At 27.4% G+C, this 21,187-nt stretch overlaps 1 protein-coding gene and 1 long non-coding RNA gene across 2 annotated transcripts; both read left to right on the top strand.

The window, feature by feature from the left end:
• Positions 1–5,144: 5,144 nt before the first annotated feature.
• Positions 5,145–7,218, top strand: LOC126837023 (uncharacterized). The gene is made up of 3 exons (XR_007685429.1): positions 5,145–5,259; positions 6,633–6,743; positions 6,804–7,218. It is a non-coding gene; the product is annotated as an uncharacterized LOC126837023 (long non-coding RNA).
• A 10,610-nt stretch (positions 7,219–17,828) lies between these two features.
• Positions 17,829–20,686, top strand: LOC126836975 (E3 ubiquitin-protein ligase NRDP1-like). Its single transcript, XM_050570700.1, has 3 exons — positions 17,829–17,995; positions 20,037–20,147; positions 20,207–20,686. The coding sequence occupies exons 1-3, from the start codon at positions 17,888–17,890 to the stop codon at positions 20,462–20,464; spliced, it is 477 nt and encodes a 158-aa protein (XP_050426657.1). The 5' UTR covers positions 17,829–17,887; the 3' UTR covers positions 20,465–20,686.
• Positions 20,687–21,187: the final 501 nt, after the last annotated feature.

Below are 21,187 nucleotides of genomic sequence, written 5' to 3'. Positions count from 1 at the left end.
GGAAGAGAACACTTGTATTTTTGGCGGACTTCTCGTGACTTCAAAGACATCTATCCTTTGGTTTCTCGGTTCTGTTGAGAACCTGGAAGGACATCCCTCTCAGTCTAGAGCCACCCCATTGTCACATTCCAAAAACGAACGTTAAAAATTTTAATTAAGAGAGTAATAACAATCGGTCAATATATCAGGAATATTTGTAATATTAGCAAATCATTTTATACAACGTTCTGTTATTTTACAAATAACATTGCCTTTTGCGTCATAGGTACTTTAATAAATCTGATTCTATATAGTTTAAACAACATTTGGTAAATTATGTACATTATATCAATTTAAATGATATTCCACATAAAATGGTTTCCAAAACAATTAATTGTATAATAATGTTTTAACATTTTGATATATTTAGTTAAAAAAATATCTGGAATATTGGACAATTATTTTATACAAGGCTAACCCAGATGGTTTTTTGTTGTCGAAATATTTTTTCCGGCCATGGTGTTTTTTAGAAACATGAACGGTCTGTTTTTTTACAAATAACATTGCCTTTTGCGTCATACTTTAATAAAACTGTATCTACATAGTTTGAATAATATTTGTTAAGTAATGTATATTATATCTATTTAAATTGTATTTTTCTAATAGAAAAACTAAAAATTACAATTATAAAAAAAAATAGTGTCGTCTCCTTAATGAATGATCGTTAAGATTTCAAAATTAAATATATTTTTACTACTGATTTGTATACCGGAGGCTGGTATACAAAGTCTTTTCATCAATGATTTTCTGACCTGAGACTCTGTATCATGATAGTTTTAATACTTTAATTTATTTGGTTCAAAATATATCTGGAATATTTGGAGTATGGAAAATTATTTTATACAACGCTAACCCAGGTGGTTTTTTGTTTTCGAAATATTTTTTTAGGCTATGGTGTTTTTTAGAAACATGAACCGTCTGTTATTTTTCAAATAATATTGCCTTTTGCGTCATACTTTAATAAAACGGTTTCTACATAGTTTGAATAACATTTGTTCAATAATGTATATTATACCCATTTAAATTTTATTTGACGCCTAAGAGTTTCAAAATTAATTGATCAACAATTTTTCTTCCAGAAAAACTAAAAATTACAATTATTTTTAAACAAAGTAGTGTCTTCTCCTTATTAAATGATCGTTAAGGTTTCAACATTAAATGTATATTTTTACTACTGATTTGTATACCAGCCTCCTACACAGAAAAAATACATATTTAGACCAACTTATTATCTAGTTAACATAGGGAAACGATTATATTCTTGTTGAAAAAACTAAATAAATAATTGGCCCAACTCAATGTTAAGAGGAACAACTTTTTATTTAGTTATTTCAAATACAAATATACTGTACTCTTAATCCCTATAACATCCAAATATTAGTTGGACCAAGTTTTTATTAAGTTGGTCCAACTGAAAATGTTTTGTACCCTTAAATCAATCACAGTTTTAGATGGACCAACATTGTATTTTAGGAATAGTTACTTATTTACTTAAATTTATAGCTATCAAAAGGGACGTCTTGTGCCCAATATGTTTTGATAATTGATCGGGTTTCATTAAAATAAGTCTTTTCATCAATGATTTTCTGACCTGAGACTCTGTATCATGATAGTTTTAATACTTTAATTTATTTGGTTCAAAATATATCTGGAATATTTGGAGTATGGAAAATTATTTTATACAACGCTAACCCAGGTGGTTTTTTGTTTTCGAAATATTTTTTTAGGTTATGGTGTTTTTCAGAAACATGAACCGTCTGTTATTTTTCAAATAATATTGCCTTTTGCGTCATATTTTAATAAAACGGTTTCTACATAGTTTGAATAATATTTCTTAAATAATGTATATTATATCTATTTAAATTTTATTCGACGCCTAATAGTTTTAAAATTAATTATTTGTAAATATTTTTAAAAACATTTGTCTTACTTAAACTATGGGACAATATAGGGAAACGATAAAATTCTAAATGAAAGAACTAAATAAATAATTGGCCCAACTCTATGTAAAGAGGAACCACTTTGTATTTAGTAATTACAAATATACTCTACCCGTAATCCCCAAAATAACCAAATATTAGTTGAATCAAGTTTGTATTTTAAAAAGAGGTACTTGTTTACTTAAATTTATAGCTATCAAAAAGGACATCTTGTGCCCAATATGTTTTGTTATTTGATCGGGTTTTATTTAAAAGAAACCTTTTCATCAATGATTTTCTGACTTGAGACTCTGTATAATAATATATTTAATTTTTTTTTTTTTTTGTTCGAAAAATATCAGGAATCTTTGAAATATTGGACATTTATTTTATAAAATGCTCGATTAATTTCGAGCTGGAAGAATTAAATAAATAATTGACCCTACTAAATGTTAACAGGAACGACATTTATTTAGTTATTTTAACTAGAATTGTATTGTTTTGTTATTCTCGCTATATAATTAGTTGCGCCAACTTTGTACTTTTTGAAATATTACTTAAATTTATAGGTTACACAAGGTACAGCTTGTGTCCAATATATTTTATTATTTGCACGGGTTTCCTGATAAGAAACGTATTCATCAATTATTTTAAGATTTAATGCTCTGTATCATATTTTTAGCATTTTGACTTTTTTGTTTCGAAAAATATCAAGAATATTTGTAATATTGGATAATTATATTACACAACGCTAACCAAAATTATTTTTTGTTATTGAAATATTTTTTCCGGCCATGGTGTTTTTTAGAAAAATGAACGGTCTGTTATTTTACAAATAACATTGCCTGCTGCGTCATACTTTAATAAATCTGTTTCTATATTATAGTATAAATAACATTTGGTAAATAATGTATATAATATCAATTTAAATGCTATTCGACACATAGTATTTTCTTAATTTGTTAATTGTAAATGAATTTTAAAACATTGGTCCTACTTCAAATATGGGATAATATAGGGACACGATAAAAATCTAGATGGAAGAACTAAATAAATAGTTGGCCCGAAATGTTAATAGGAACAATATTTATTTAGTTATTTGAACTAGAAATGTATTGTAATCTTATAATTATCAGATAATTTGATGGAACAACTTTGTAGTTCTAGAAAAGTTACTTAATTACTTAAGTTTATATTTATAGTTATATGGACATAAGGTATATTATATCCAGTTAAATTTTTTTCGACATAATAGGTTTCAAATTGATTAATTATAAATGTTTATCTAAATGCTACGTAAATAAAAAATACATTATTGTTCTAATACAATACATTTCTAGTTGGAATAACTAAATAAATAATTGGCCCAACTAAAAGTTTACTGCAAATAAATTGTATTAAATATTTCAACTAGATATTTATTTTACCCCTATAATAACTATAAATTTAGTAAAACCAAATTTTTATTAAGTCAGTCTAACTAGAAATATAATGTGCCCTTATATTAACCTTAGTTTTAGTTGGACCATCTTGGTATTTTTGGAAGATTAACTTAATTACTTATATGTATAGGTAACAGTCTGTTATTTTACAAATAACATTGCCTTTTGCGTCATACTTTAATAAAACTGTATCTACATAGTTTTTATAATATTTGTTAAATTATGTACATAAACGGTTTTAAAAGTATTTGTTATTCTTAATCTATGGGATAATTTAGGGACACGATAAATTTCTAGTTGGAAGAACTAAATAAATAATTGGTCCAAGTTTCAACTAAATGTTAATTGGAAAAACTTATTATTTATTTATTTTAACTAAAAATTAATTTTAATCTTTGTAAAAACCAAATTTTAGTAAGACTAAATTTTCATTAAGTCAGTACAACAAGAAATAATTTATAGCCTTATATTGACTATAGTCTTAGTTGGACCAATTTTGTTTATATGGAAGATTTATTTATTTACTTAAATTTATAGTTTTTTAAAGAAACCTTTTCATCGATGATTTTCCGACTTCAGGCTGTGTATAATAATATATTGGTTCAAAAAGTATTAGAAATATAGGAAATTTATTTTATACAAAACTGTTTTTTGCTAGCAAAATATTTATTCCGGCTCTAGTGTTTTTTAGAAACATGAACAGCCTATTATTTTACAAATAACATTGCCTTTTTAGTCGGACTATGTTTTTATTAAGTCAGTCCAACTACAAATTTAATGTAATCTAATGTAAACGTTAGCGTTTAAGTTAATTCTATTTTAACTGTAAAAAAATTGTATGGATATGTTATGATATATTTTATGATTTTTTTATCATAAGCCACTCAATATATCATAGGGCTTAATTAGAAACACATTTTTTTTTTATAATGTTTTTATACAATGTGATCTCAACTTTTCACAATTTATTTGGTTTTACCCACCTCCCAACTCCTAACTATTGTTGAAGTTTTTGAAATTTCAAGTTAAGGGCAGGGGGAAAGGTGAAGTGTGATTATTTTTATCTGCGCGCATCTCCCAACCGCACTTCCCTTCCCATACTAACTTTAAAACTCAATATAAAACTCCCAAACTAAGTTGGGAAGGGGGTAAAAGCAAAAAAAATGAAAAATTGAGATTACATTGTACAAATACAATATAAAAAAACAAATTTAAATTTCTTACTGAACCCTACGAGATATTGAGTGGCTCATGATGAAGAAATCACCTTGTATAAAAAACATTACATTTTTAACATGATTAGAACAGTAATAGGGAACCTAATAAGATTTACATTGATAAGTGGTCTGTGAGGCGGCTCCTTTCTTACCAGCTTCATTTATAGTCCTGAAGCTACTTTGTGTACTTAAATTAATATACATCAATTACCGACATAAAATACGTATGTGTTCATTACACTTTTATAAGAAATCACTTTAATTCGTTCATTTTAATTTTAATCATATACATCCAATACCATTGTATACATTCCAATTTGACTTGTAACACTCGACATATAATACCCGTTTAGTCAAAACATAGATTATGTTTGTATACTTGTGAAATACAATGTTAACAGATGTTATTACAATGGCTGGCTACAGTAAAATATACACAAAAGCTGTTATAAATACCTAAAACTAACAAATTTCCAGTGCTATTGCTGATTTTTATTTCCATAGTTGTTTCTAAGTATTACAGGTATTTCACAGTAGATAAACGAAAAAATGATTTGGAAAATTATATTTTTGTTGCCGTGTTTTAACGTTTTAGTGAACGCTGGTCAACCTTCACCATTTTTTGTAGAACCTCCAAGGCAGGTAAATATAATCGACTAATGTCTTTTAATTATTTTCTTTAGTTGATACAAAATAAATAATATGTTTATTATTATTCCGTAAAATATTTATGTTTTTCTTAACTCCACAAAATGTTTTGCGTTCTTTAAATAAGAAATTTAAGTAAATGTATCATACTATACATATTATCTTAACAATTTTTAAATGTAATAACATTTTAGGCGTAAATCTACTTTGTTGGATACCATTTTTTTTTTAAATCGATAGAACAAAATGATAACTCCACATAGCAAAATTTATGAATCTCTTGTATTTACAAGAGATTCATTTTGCAGAATAATTTGCTGAACGTTGTGACTCATCGATAACCATTTTTAGATAATTAATTTTAAACTAGACTTAGGTGCGGCTAAGTAGGTATTTAATGCAGATAAAAACGATACTGCAATCCCCACCTCCCGTCTTAAATTTTAAACTTGGTTGCAACCTCCCTGTCCCCACTGTGCCCCGATTTTTTTAAAACTTATTTTACAAACTCAACATAGAAAAAAGAAAAAAATATTTGTGTTACATGGATTAAATTATCAAAAAACTAAAAACGCTACACCTACATCGTAGGTAAAGTTTTAGGAGAAGTTTCAGGAATTAAGATGTGAAAAATAGACTGGAGATAATTTTACAATAGGGGCTATAACATATCATGCAAAGTTCTCAAAATTTCGTATTCAAACTATTAATTTATTAAGGAAAAACAATAAACATAGAAAATTGCACTATAATTTGAAATTATTCTCATATTTCTTAAAGTTTTAAGTTATTATATCACTTTTAGTTGTAATAATTCTTTTTCATCTCTGACCCAACCCCACTGTTCTGGCTTCTCTTTTGTTACATACGAATGAGTATAGCCATATGAAAAATAATGCAATTGTTTTTTTTTTGGTTTTAAGTACATAACACAAAAAAGTAAGTAAAAAATTGATACTTTTTTTTTTTTTATTAGAAAAAAAGTTCTGTACAAAATACATTTACAGTAAGGTTTTTTTTACATTTTATAGCACATAGCATTAATAACGTTAAAGGAAATTACCCAATGGTAACACCTCATTAGTCTTATTATAGAAATCAATACCTACATTTTAAATTAACGCTGAATCACATTTTAAAGATATGACTACATATATTATTTAAAAATTGATACATACTTAACTTTACTAAATGTTTAATTGCAAAACTATTCGCAATTATTGTTATAATAAATAATTTCTGTTATTATTAAGTACTAATCAAGTTATAAGCGTCAAGAGATCATGCAGACTGTAAAATATTTTTTATCCGTCCACATTTAGTCAGTATTTGTTTTTCAAATTAATTATTGTTTTATCTGTTTTTAGACCGCAGAACCGGTACCATTTCGAACATTACATGAATGGGAAGTAACCTTAGAATTAACGACCATTACAGATTGGACTACTTTGACACATGAACCTAATCGTAGTCAAATTGTAATTTTTTTTATAAAATGCATCATTGAAAATCATGTCTGACTGTTTTTATTTTATAAGGAAGTCGCAGTAAATGCATTGAAATGGAGTAAATGTCCAATTAATATTTTGGATAGGCTTGTTTGAAACAGTGGTATACGTCAATGGCCTGCTAATTTAAAAAATACAACTGGAACTGGCCTTAACATAGCTAATATAAATAACTTGAGATGCAGACGTATTCCAGGAGCACCAGTAGTATACGTGGGCAATTTTGAAAACCATTTGGTGCCTGAGCCAGGAATTTTATTTATTTTGGAAATCATTGAATGAATCGTGGATTCTGATTAAAATCGACCCAGCAGATTTTAATTTCACCATTCAAAAAACCATAAATTTTAAAAATATATATACTGATAGTGAAAAAATCTAAATATTTTAAACAATAATTACATATTAGTTGATTTGTAAATGATTTTGTAAACCTAATTTGCTTACATACCTATTACATAAAGCATACTACGCTTATCTGAAACTTTTAATTGTCTTTGCTGACCAAATTAAATAAAATTAATTTATTAAATTGATCTAGACATTGATTTAATAAAGCTATAAAATGTCTTCTTCTATTTTATTTTATTTTATTTTATTCCTCTATTTTGTACTCTCCAGTATTTAGAATGTTCTAAATTACTTGTTTTTTATAATGTTGTGATTTATTTGCTCTCATCGTTGTGATCTCAAAAAGTATACGTCAAAAAAAATATTTATTTACATAAACACTATACTAATTGGTAAAAAGTCGTTTAATTATTGAAATGTGCTAGAAGTCTGTGATAGGTAAACAACTTTTTATTTAATTATTTCAACTACAAATACATTGTACCCCTAAATCTTGTAATAACTAAAGTTTAGTTAGACCAAGTTTTTATTAAGTCAGTACGACTAAAAGTGTTTTAGTTGGACCAACTTTGTATTTTTGAAAGAGTTAGTTATTTACTTATATTTATAGGTAACACAAGGTACATCTTGTGTCAAATATATTTTGATAATTGAACGGGTTTCTTTATAAGAAACTTATTCATCAATTATTTTCAGATTTAAAGCTATGTAAAATAATATATTTAATTTATTTGGTTCGAAAAATACCAGGAATATCTGGAATATTGAACAATTATTTTATACAACGCTAACCCAGATGGTTTTTTGTTATCGAAATATTTATTCCGGCTCTATTGTTTTTAAAAAACATGAGCAGCCTGTTATTTTACAAATAACATTGCGTTTTGCGTCATACTTTAATAAAACTATTTCTATATAGTTTGAATAACATTTGTTAAATAATGTACACGGTGTTTCTTTTAACGCCTTACACTAGTTTACTCAAAAACTAGTTAGATTTGTACAACAAAAAAATGTTTAATAATTTGTTTGTGTATAAAATATTAACTTATTATAAAAAAAAAATGTTTGTATCTTCGCCATTTCATCGAAAACTTATTTTTATTTTTTTTTTTGTTATTTATTTATTTATTTATTACTGTTTAGTTGCCTATCATAATTAAATATGTTTTCTTTTGCTTAACTTTAAACCATCAATTTTTGTTTTTTTTATTGTTTTATTACTATTATGTACTTATTTTTTTCTTGTCTTAAAAACGTATGTCATTTGATTGGTTCTTGTGCTGATTTTTTTCTATAGACTTATAATGTAAAATGTGGTAGGTATACCTTAAGAGTTATAACACAAAAACATCACGTTCTAATGGATTTTATTATCATTTTTAAACTGGTTACAATTTTTTATATGGCAAGAAAAAATATTATTTTATCTGTTTTCCAGTTTTACTTATTTTCCTGGCGACTGGATGAACTTCCATCACTGTTGGTAGGAGGAGTAAAAGAAATTTTTTTTCTTTGTTTTTTTAATTCAAAACCAATATTTTCCGTGTGTGTTTGAATGAAATGAATGATAGAATTCAGTTTTTCCACATACAACTTATAAAGTTTTGGAGTTTCGGTTGAATTGGAACGTTCACTCTGTAACTCTTCTTGACTGATGACAGAGTAGGATGGCTGACAGCTATTACTCCAGTTGCCTGCTAAGGATACAGCTAAAGTTTCGATATCTTTCAATAAACTGCCGGGCGCCGTTGCTATGAGATCGGGTGTCGGTTGCAAAAGCAGTGCATGAATCTGCGGCAGAATATCGTAATATTTGTTTTGGACGATAAACCTGTTGTCTAATGAATTAATATGTTCATTCATAGACAACAATATATATGTAATCTTTGCACCTTTTTTGAGACTTATATGAAGTTTTTTCCAACAATCTGCAGCGTCTCCGTCACCGTTGCTTAACAATTCGCCGCACTGGTTTACTGTATAGGTCGATATCCAGAGAAAGTCAATCAGTTCTTTGCCGTAACCACACTCCATTAGTAAAGAGATTGTTTTCCACTTATAGTTCAACGAAATTGTACTTGTAGTCCATAATTGTTCCACCCTGACGACCGGTGCGATGGGTGATCCTATTATTCTGTTGAACCACGTCATCTGATTCCAGTGTTTCGCTTGCCAAATATGTTTGACTTGTTCCAACCTGAGATCGCTTGTACATTTTTGTATGCAAATGACCACCAATGCAAATAAAATCTTTGCAATAAACCTTTTCCCCATAATGAATCGTTTAGATCATTAAGATTTTAACACGAAAAGCCCAATGTGATCTACTCGGTCTATAGCAAAAACTAAAATGTCAAAATTTTTGGATATCTGTTGTGTGTTAAAAAACAAATACCCCTGGCAAAAACCAACCGATACGAATTCATTATATGTACCTAAAGTATGTTATATTAAATGTAAAGAAATAATTTATCCACCAAACTGAATTTTCTGTATTTTAACATCTGCGCACGTGTCTTCATTGTTAACCTAGTTTTTTTAGCGAACAATTTATTTCTTGCATATTTTATTTAAAATACAATTTTTATTTAAATATTTAAAATTTAATTTCCGCTAAGTTTTAATTTTATTGATTACCAGTCAAAAAATTATTTTACCAATTCTACCACTATTTGTCCATACTTTAAACAAATTAACTAGTGTTATATCAACAATTAATTTTGTTTTTAACATAATAATAGTTGGATACATTGAACACTATACTATAATGTGTAGTATCTTATTATTACCTATACTATACATTTACAATTAGTCTTCATTATATATCATGCACTTTTATATTACTTTTCATAATTTTGTGTACTCTTGTGACATTTATTTCTCAATATTAATAAACACAATATCACTGTAACATCTTGACTATTATGAATCTCCTCACCAAAGACATAATATATGCACATTTCTTTTTCATTAATCCATTTAACTGGTAGATAACTAACCACCAGATAACTTTATTCGTCAGATATTTTTTCTTTCCGTTTTTCTCTACTCATCTGCAGTTAGTTGTTTGAATGTTAAATTATATTAAATGGATCTTTTTGATTATGGTACAGAACTGTGTCGATTGTGATTGGACGATATCGCTGATTGTGTGTTGTCAACTAGAGTTGAGCCATACAACAAATAACAATTAAAAAACTATAAACCTGATCGGTGATTGTAGTTTGAAATTATACTATTTATGAATTGTGCTTTTAAAATGTCTAATAAAAAAAGTAGGTCTAGTAATTTTTCATTTCTTGAAAAAGAATTATTAATTAAAATAGGTCTAGAGCACAAGCATATATTAGAAAATAGAACGACTAATACTTAAATGCTGTTCCGCGGAATAACAAAAATAAAAATTGGATAAAAATTGCTGAACTCTTAAATGCAAAAACTAATGGCTGTGTAAGTATAAATTATATTTATATAATATTATAATTACACTATATTTGTATGTTCAAAATTGTGTGTAATTGAGATGTTAATTGTAATAAATATTAAATTAATGTTATAGTTGATCATGATTTGTGGTCTTCTCTTAACGCTACGAAATATTTAAGGACCAAAGAGAAACATCCAAAAATTGTGGTTAATAACAGTTGTAAATTAAAAAAACGCATTAAGTGTCATAAACCACCATTCAATAGGTGATCATCTCTTATCAGTACAAAATCTGTCTCGTCTTTCTGCTTTCATTTAACTATTTCTATTTACAGTTACTTACTAAATTTATATACAATTTTATTAATACTACGTGTTGTGCTTTTGTACGTGTTTGCGTACATTAATATTTTGCATTTCGTATGCAAATTGTTATTTCGGTTTGCTGCCTTTTGCAACTCACGTGAGTTTCATTTTCTATTATCACACAAATCAAAGTCCCCTTTGTTTATATTTTGCTCACACCTTTGACTCTAAAGAGACTTCAACGCTGGTCTATACTCAAATCGAATACTTTTGTTAAGGCACTTACCACACACAAGTCGAATATGTCACCGACGTTAACCCGTTCTTCTTACGCGGTCTCAGGTAAAAACCCATCTCAATCTCGTTGACTTGACGACATTGTAAAAGCAATTTCCTCGCCACAAAACTCACAGCAATAATAAATAGCTCAAAACAAGGAACTAGGCAATGACTTAAAGTTCTTCTTTAATAAAAAAAATATAGTTTAAAAAAACTAAAAAACACGCTTAAATAGTAAAATAAACTAAAAAGTAGAAAATAATTTTCAATATAGAAATCAATTAATAAAAAATAAATAGTATTATTGTGAAAAAAGTGTGGAGCGCTTTTCAAGAACTGATATATGTAGCACCCCACGCTTTTTTCACAATAATACTATTTATTTTTTATTAATTGATTTCTATATTGAAAATTATTTTCTACTTCTTAGTTTATTTTACTATTTAAGCGTGTTTTTTAGTTTTTTTAAACTATATTTATTTTCCACTTTTTTAGTTCGATGTGCTTTAAAGTCGTGTTTTTTAATTCTAGTACATACGTGTCTCTATTACTTGAAAACTTCAGGTAAACAACAACGAATACACGCATGTACGTTCGGTTGCCTATCTCTTTTAGTTACAGAGTTACATACAAACATACAAACAAACATACATACATACAAGTGAAGCTAATATAAGCGTGTTAAAAACCATGATGTTGCTTTTGATGTATTATCCACTTTTCGTGCTGTGAAAACTAATCAATCTGCTCTTCGTAATCATATCGAAATGTGTAAAATCTCTTTCGAAAAACCTCAATGTCGAGCGGTGTCACGTTCCAGTGTAACTGGATCGTCTTACTACAATAATTATTAGTACAATAGCTCTTTCGGTTTCTACCAGAACTGTCGTGGCTTCCGGACCAGGCCCCGAACACTGATAAAAATTAACATGGGAAAGATACTTATCACATAAACGCGACGGCCATAGTGTTAGAGCGTTGCAGTGTGACCATTTTCGTAAAACTAAAAGTAGAATATAATTTTTATACTAAAGTCAAAACAATAATTGATTTAATGACTAGAAAAATTGCTTTAGAAGGTTTTGAAAAGTATTAGCAATAAACTAATTTCAACAAATACAAACCGTAGTATCAGTATTTTAAACTGATAGTACTAAATAGATAAGAAAAGGTAAGGGTACGGTCATTGTATGCCTTTACAACATGACCGTCACGTTTTTGTTTACTTTATAAGTGACCCTTCTGCTTTTATCTATTCTGTACCCGAACTAAACTACTAAACTTTAAATGTAACACTGCTTGTCTAAACTGTGTATTTTAAATACTAACTGAAACACGGTTTAACCATAGCATTAATTCAAATAAGCTAGGTCTTTCAAATTATAATATTTTTCGTTGTGACAGGTCTCCTGCTACTAGTACTTGTGAGCGTGGCGGTGGGGTGCTCATTGCGGTTCTCAAAGGCATCACTTCCTCTATTCTTACTATCTATTTTAACAGTGTCAAACAGTTATTTGTACGTTTTTTTCTTGGCTCTTTTAATTTCATTATCAGTGGTGTTTATCCCCCTCCTTCTTTTTCTATTGAAATGTACAAAACTCATTCATCTACAGTAGATATCATTATACCACAATATCCTTCTCATCTCTTTATTTTTTGTGGCGATTATAATCTTCCTGGTATCCCCTGGTCAAACGAAGTCCATGGTCTTTGTTATTCATCTAAATCTACCTTCCAACCTCTCCTGTTTGTTCCTGAAAGATTTTCTTTTCATAAAGTATTATTTTATACAAAGCCAACCAAAATTTTTTTTTGCTAGCGAAATATTTATCCCAGCTTTAGTGTTTTCAGAAACATAAATAATCTGTTATTTTACAAATAACATTCCCTTTTGCGTCATACTTTAATAAATCTGTTACAATATGGTTTGAATAACATTTGTTAAATAATGTATATTATATCGATTAAATTGTTGTTCCACACATATTAGTTTCCAAAAAAATTAATTTAACGTTTTTAAAAATGTTGGTTCTACCTAAACTATAGGATAATATGAGGAAACGATAAAATTCTAAATGGAAGAACTAAATAAATAATTGGCCTAACTCAATGTTAAGCGGAACAACTTTTAATTTAGTTATTTCAAATACAAATATACGGTACCCCTAATCCCTATAATAACAAAATATTAGTTGGACCAAGTTTTTATTAAGTCGGTCCAATTGAAAATATTTTGTACTTAAATTAATCATAGTTTTAGTTGGACCAACATTGAATTTTAGGAAGAGTTACTTATTTACTTAAATTTATAGGTATCAAAAGGGACATCTTGTGCCCAATTTATTTTGTTATTTGATCGTGTTTCTTAAAAAGAAACCTATTCATTTAATGATTTTCTGACTTGAGACTCTCTAAAATTATAAATTTAATATTTTGATTTATTTGTTTCAAAAAATGTTTTGAATATTCTGAATATTGGACAATTATTTTGTAGAACGCTAACCCAAATTGTTTTTTGTTATTGAAATATTTTTTCCGGCAATGGTGTTTTTTAAAAACATGAACGGTCTGTTATTTTACAAATAACATGGCTTTTTGCGTCATACTTTAATAAAAGTATTTCTACATATTTTGAATAATATTTGTTAAACAATGTATATTATATCCATTAAACCGTTATTCGATGGATAATATTTTCCAAATTATTTGTTTGTAATTTTTTTTTAAAAACATTGGTCCAACTTAAACTATGGGATAGTGAAACGATAAAATTCTAAATAGAAGAACTAAATAAATAATTGGCTCAACTAAATGTTAAGAGGAACAACTTTTTATTTAGTTATTTCAAATACAAATATACGGTACCCCTAATCCGTATAATAACCAAATGTTAGTTGGACCAAGTTTTATTAAGACAGTCTAACTACAAATGTAATTTACCCATATAAAACTATATGTTTAGTTAGTCCCACTTTGTATTTTTGGAAGAGTTACTTAATTACCTAAATTCATAGGTAGCACATGGTACTTATTTTGCCAAATATATTTTGTTATTTGAAAGGGTTTCTTTCTAAGAACCTTATTAGTTAACGATTTTATGACTTGAGACTTTGTAAAATAACGTTTTAACATTTTGATTTATTTGGATCGAAAAATATCAGGAATATTTGAAATATTGGATAATTATTTTATACAAAGCCTACCAAAATTGTTTTTTGAGAAATATTTTATCCGGCTATGCTGTTTTTTAGTAACATGAACGGTGTGTTATTTTTCAAATAACACCGCCTTTTGCGTCATACTTAAATAAATCTGTTTCTATATAGTTTGAATAACATTTGTTTAATAATGTAAATTTTATCAATTTAAATGTTATTCCAAACATAATGGTTTCCAAAATAATTAATTATATATGTTTTTCAAAACGTTGATCCTACTTAAACTATGGGATATATAGTGACACGATTTATTTCTAGTTGGAAGAATTAAATAAATAATTGACACAATTACCAACTAAATGTTAAGAGGAACAACTTTTTATATAGTTATTTTAACTAAAAATTTATTTTACCCCTTAATCCTTGTAATAACCAAATATTAGTTGGAACAAGTTTTTATTAAGTCGGTCCAACTGAAAATGTTTGTTACCCTTAAATTAATCATAGTTTTAGCTGAACCAACTTTGTATTTTAGAAAGAGTTACTTATTTACTTAAATTTAAAGCTATCAAAAGAGACATCTTGTGCCTAATATATTTTGTTATTTGATCGCATGGAAATTCATCGTTAAGGGGGAGTTTGAAAGCGTGGTATGGGAGCAGGTTATTTAAAATATTCCTGATATTTTTCGAACCAAATAAATCAAAATGTTAAAATATTATTATACAGAGCATCATGTCAGAAAATCATTGATGAACAAGGTCTTTATAAAGAAACCCGCGCTAATAAAAAATATAATGGGCACAAGATGTACTTTGTGATACCTATAACTTAAAGTAAATAAGTAAATCTTCCATATATACAATTTAAGGGTATAAAACATTTATTGTTGTACTGACTTAATAAAAACTTGGTCCAACCAAAATTTGGTTATTACAAGGATTAAGGGGTAAAATGAATTTTTAGTTAAAATAACTAAATAACAAGTTTTTTCCGTTAACATTTAGTTGGGACTTGGGTCAATTATTTATTTAGTTCTTCCAACTAGAAATTTATCTTGTTCCTAATATATCTCATAGTTTAAGAATAACAAATACATTTAAAAACGTTTACAATTAATTATTTTGGAAACCGTTATGTGTGGAATAAAATTTAAATTTATATAATGTACATTGTTTAACAAATGTTATTCAAACTATAGAAACAGATGTATTAAAGTATGACGCAAAAGGCAGTGTTATTTGTAAATGAACACAACGTTCATGATTCTAAAAAACAGCAGAGCCAGATATAATATTTCGCTAGCAAAAAACAATTTTTGTAGGCTTTGTTTAAAATAATTGTCCAATATTTAAAATATTCCTGATATTATTAGATACAAATAAATCAAAATGTTAAAATATTATTATACAGAGCCTCAAGTCTGAAAATCATTGATGAATAATTTTCTTATAAGAGAACCCATGCAAATAACAACCAACAATAACTAGAACTATAATACTCATATTATTTAAATTTGGAAACATTTTACTTATTCACACAAAACAGGGATAAATCATAGAGAAGAAGTGAAGGCGTCGGTGTTTAGAGGAGTTTAGATATTAGTTTGTACAAGAATGCTGGATAAGGAACAGAAAGAAGGGCGTGTGGAACGTACAGAGATTTTAAAGTTATTTTGTAAAAAGAGGGTGGGGGAATCAATTTTAACGGACAGAAGAAAATTAGGGATTACTAAGTCAGCTGCGTGCCTACGATCAGACAAGGAAGGAAGGTTAAAAATGTAATTGGTCCAGTATTAAAAAAGTTACAGTGTGTACAGATTTGAAACTATTAGGCGTCGAATAAAATTTAAATAGATATAGTATACATTATTTAAGAAATATTATTCAAACTATGTAGAAACCGTGTTATTAAAGTATGACGCAAAAGGCAATATTATTTGAAAAATAACAGACGGTTCATGTTTCTGAAAAACACCATAACCTAAAAAAATATTTCGAAAACAAAAACCCACCTGGGTTAGCGTTGTATAAAATAATTTTCCATATTCCAAATATTCCAGATATAATTTGAACCAAATAAATTAAAGTATAAAAATTATCATGATACAGAGTCTCAGGTCAGAAAATCATTGATGAAAAGACTTCTTTTAATGAAACCCGATCAAATATCAAAACATATTGGGCACAAGACGTCCCTTTTGATAGCTATAAATTTAAGTAAATGAGTACTATTCCTAAAATACAAAGTTGGTCAAACTAAAACTGTGATTGATTTAAGGGTACAAAACATTTTCAGTTGGACCAACTTAATAAAAACTTGGTCCAACTAATATTTGGATGTTATAGGGATTAAGAGTACAGTATATTTGTATTTGAAATAACTAAACAAAAAGTTGTTCCTCTTAACATTGAGTTGGGCCAGTTTTCCAAATTATTTGTTTGTAATTTTTTTTTAAAAACATTGGTCCAACTTAAACTATGGGATAATATAGTGAAACGATAAAATTCTAAATAGAAGAACTAAATAAATAATTGGCTCAACTAAATGTTAAGAGGAACAACTTTTTATTTAGTTATTTCAAATACAAATATACGGTACCCCTAATCCGTATAATAACCAAATGTTAGTTGGACCAAGTTTTATTAAGACAGTCTAACTACAAATTTTTTAGTAACATGAACGGTGTGTTATTTTTCAAATAACACCGCCTTTTGCGTCATACTTAAATAAATCTGTTTCTATATAGTTTGAATAACATTTGTTTAATAATGTAAATTTTATCAATTTAAATGTTATTCCAAACATAATGGTTTCCAAAATAATTAATTATATATGTTTTTCAAAACGTTGATCCTACTTAAACTATGGGATATATAGTGACACGATTTATTTCTAGTTGGAAGAATTAAATAAATAATTGACACAATTACCAACTAAATGTTAAGAGGAACAACTTTTTATATAGTTATTTTAACTAAAAATTTATTTTACCCCTTAATCCTTGTAATAACCAAATATTAGTTGGAACAAGTTTTTATTAAGTCGGTCCAACTGAAAATGTTTGTTACCCTTAAATTAATCATAGTTTTAGCTGAACCAACTTTGTATTTTAGGAAGAGTTACTTATTTACTTAAATTTAAAGCTATCAAAAGAGACATCTTGTGCCTAATATATTTTGTTATTTGATCGTGTTTCTTTAAATGAAACATTTTCATCAATGATATTCTGACTTTAGGCTGTGTATAATAATATGTTGGTTCAAAAAGTTTTAGGAATATATGAAAAATAGGAAAATTATTTTATACAACGCTAACCAAAACTGTTTTTTGCTAGCGAAATATTTATTCCGGCTCTTAGTGTTTTTTAAAAACACGAACAGCCTGTTTTTTTACAAATAACATTGCCTTCTATACTTCAGAAATACAATGTTAACAGATGTTATTACAATGGCTGGCTACAGTAAAATAAACACGGTAGCTGTTATAAATACCTACTTAGAACTAACCAATATTCAGTGCTGCTCCTGATTTTTATTTATCTAGTTGTTTCTTAGTGTTACTGGTAATTCACAATTGATAAACGAAAAAATGATTTGGAAAATTATATTGTTGTTGCCGTGTTTTACCGTTTTAGTGAACGCTGGATGTGAACGATCTTCTTTGAATACTCCAAATTCTCCAAATCCTCAAACCCAGGTAAATATAATCGAGTAATGTATTTTGATTCTTTTTATTAGTAGGTAAAAAAAATATTTTATGTTTTTTGTAACTCAACAAAATGTTTTGCGTTCTTAGAATAAAATATCAAATTAATTTTACTAATTCTATACATTTTTTCTCAACAATTTTCAAATGTAATAACATTTTTGGTGTAAATCTACTTTACTGGATAAATTTTTTTTTTTAACTACATACCTAGTACTTTCATACTGATTTGGGGACCGCAAAAATGAATGATCGCGAGTACATTAACGAGTGTACATGGCAATTTATAATATGTCGTCCCGCATTCCCCTGCCCAACGTATAGGTATACTATATTCAGAGTTGTGCAAATTCTTATTCGAATAAAAAGTTATTCGAATAATGTTGTCGCAATTTATTCGAATAATTTTGAAAAACAAATTTTCGAATAAAATATTATTTGAATAAATAATAATAAATAATCATACTTCTTTTGCGTAATTTAATTGTAAAAAAATGGATAATTATTGAATTTTTCATTCAGTGTATCTATTGTGTAATATAAAATGTAGGTATATACATCATATGTACATTTTTAATAAAAAAACTTCATTTATATTGCTATTATATTTACATATTTTTCAGCTATATACTTAATATATAGCATGTACAGTACCAAAAATAAAACAAAATATCCTAGCATATATTATATTTTATTGATTTAAAGCAGAATTTGATTATTTCAAATGTGTTATGTGTAAATGATACATTTTAATAATAATTTATTTCATTCTGTAAATCATATCTATAACATATAATAAAGTTCTGGATTTCTGATTCGATTACGACTTTTTTAATTGTCGCGATAAAAAATTAAAATAAGTGGAACGAGTAATTTTTTAAATATATTAAAAATATTTTTTTACCAGCCGTTATTTTTTTAATTTAATCATAATGATTATCCTCGGAGTACAATTAAATGTTTTTATTATTTAAAATTCTACTGTGTGTACGAGTTGCATGGTTCGTTAACTATGAGTCAGGTTTGTCAGTGAATATCTCACAAGATAATAGGTATTTTTTAATTATTTTTTTCTCATATCTGTTAGTCCAGTTTTTAAATATATTTTTAAAAAAATTAGCTTATCCATTATGTGTAAAAGCGTTATGAACTTGAAGTTTTTTAAATGGTAACAGTGAACAACTATGTTGCTTCTGGTAACGTATACATTTGATTAAAGTTTTAAAATTACTTTTAAAATTGCTGTAATTTGCCGACTATTATGACTGGTCAATAACTAATTTTGGCTCACTACTTTTTAGATTGCTTAAGTTTAAAGCTTTGAATTGGAGGAAGGGTAAGATAAGTATTATTGGTATCTATGTGCTTTACTCTAGTGCATTCCTCCTTTCATCCTAAATTTTTTATTTAAACTAATTATCTAAAACTGGTTATTGATCAGTCAACATTTTTAGCTAATTATTCTTAATTTAAAAAGTTAATCAAGAATATATGTTATCTTAAAACGACTTTAGTTCACAAGATTCACACATAAGAGTTGGGGTTATATTATTGAAAATATGTTAGAATCGGGAGGACCATTAACTATAAATGTATAAAAAATAATAATCTTAAAAAGTAACAACTGCTTGTTCTGTCTCTGTATTTAATGAGATATTCACTAAAACTATATCTGATATTTATAACTTATTATAAAGTACACCTATCTATATAGTATAAACTATTTCTTGAATTTTCCTTGTTTAACTATACCACATTAATGTGATAATATTGTCGTTCATACAAAAAACGTCTACTAGGTATTCTATTTTTCCTACGTACATACATGTTAAATGTTAAATGTACATTAAATGTTAAATTGCAAAACTATACGTTTACTTCTGTTATAATAAATAAATTCTGTTATGAATAAGTACTTGTCAAGTTATTCGCGTCAAAAGAGCATGCAGACTATAAAATATTTTTTATCCGTCAAAAGTTTGCTTAGTCAGTATTTGTTTTTCAAATAAACTACCGTTTAATTTATTTTTAGACCGTAGACCCGATACCATATGAAACATATGATCAATGGGCAAATTCCTTACCAGCATATAACGTTACAGATTGGACTAGTTTGAAACCTACACCTAGGGATGATGATAGAGTAATTTTTGTTTAAAATTCATTATTAAAAAACATGTTTGACCGTTTTTATTTTTATAGAGAGCTACAAGGAAGGCATTGGTTAAGAGTAGATGTCCACGTCGTCTTGTGACACCTCTTCTCGAGAAATCTGCAATCCAAAACTGGCCTGCTTATTTAAAAAATGATACTGGATATGACATAACTGTTTTGAGAAACCTTAATTTTAGACGTATCCCAAATGCACCAATATTAATCGTGGCCCCTCTAGATAACTTATCGAAGGATCCATCGGTGGATCCACCAGGACTTATATTCGTTTTAGAAAGACTTCTATGAATCATTGATTCTGATTAGAATCGACCCGGCAAAATTTAATTTCACTGGCTCAAAAAAACAGAAATTAAAAATTATACATACACTGAATATGAAAAATTCTAAATATTTCCAAGAATAATTAAATTTTAGTTGATTTATAAATGATTTTGTAAACCTAATTTGTTTACATATCTACTACATAAAGCACACTACCTACGCTTGTCAAAATTTTTATTTGTTTTTACTAACCGAATTAAATAAAATGAATGTATTATATTGATCTAGATGTTGATTTAATAAAGCTATAAAATTCCTTTCTTTATTTTATTGTATTTCCCTATTTTATACTCTTCAGTATTTAGAATTGTAACGGACCACTCGGCTAGCTACATGGGCGTACATCCGGTGAATAATATTTATAAAAATAAAATGATGTGTAATCACAGGTTTATAGAATTTAAGTTAACTTAATGGCTCTGGGGAAAAAGTTGCATAAAAAACCAGACCATTTACAATGTGCAATTGAGTTAAAGAATGCACGCACTTTTAGGTATATTTTGATTTATCTGTAGGGTAGTTTTCCAAAAACGAACGTTAACAACTTAAATTAAGAGAGTGATAAAAATCGGTCTATAAAATGAATAAAGCAAAGGCATTATCAATACAGGTTGTCTTTAAAAATACAGTTTTAATAGTTGACCACCGTACCGCTGCGACTAAAACTTAATATAAAAGTCGACTTAA

Source organism: Adelges cooleyi, unplaced genomic scaffold (assembly GCF_023614345.1).
Source record: "Adelges cooleyi isolate 19-005CV unplaced genomic scaffold, UGA_ACOO_1.1 ACOO_flye_CR_arks_rails_tigmint_CR_PRNA_10, whole genome shotgun sequence".
Classification (NCBI taxonomy): Eukaryota; Metazoa; Arthropoda; class Insecta; order Hemiptera; family Adelgidae; genus Adelges; species Adelges cooleyi.
The sequence above is the reverse complement of the archived record's forward strand: the minus strand, read 5'-3'. Positions and strand labels throughout refer to the sequence as shown.

Bases quoted from the DNA above. Each gene is read 5' to 3' on its own strand.
- LOC126836975 (XM_050570700.1), top strand. From the start codon at position 17,888: ATGATTTGGAAAATTATATTGTTGTTGCCGTGTTTTACCGTTTTAGTG. The intron at 17,996-20,036 runs GTAAATATAATC...ATTTATTTTTAG, and splicing joins CTCCAAATCCTCAAACCCAG to ACCGTAGACCCGATACCATA. The intron at 20,148-20,206 runs GTAATTTTTGTT...TTATTTTTATAG, and splicing joins CACCTAGGGATGATGATAGA to AGAGCTACAAGGAAGGCATT.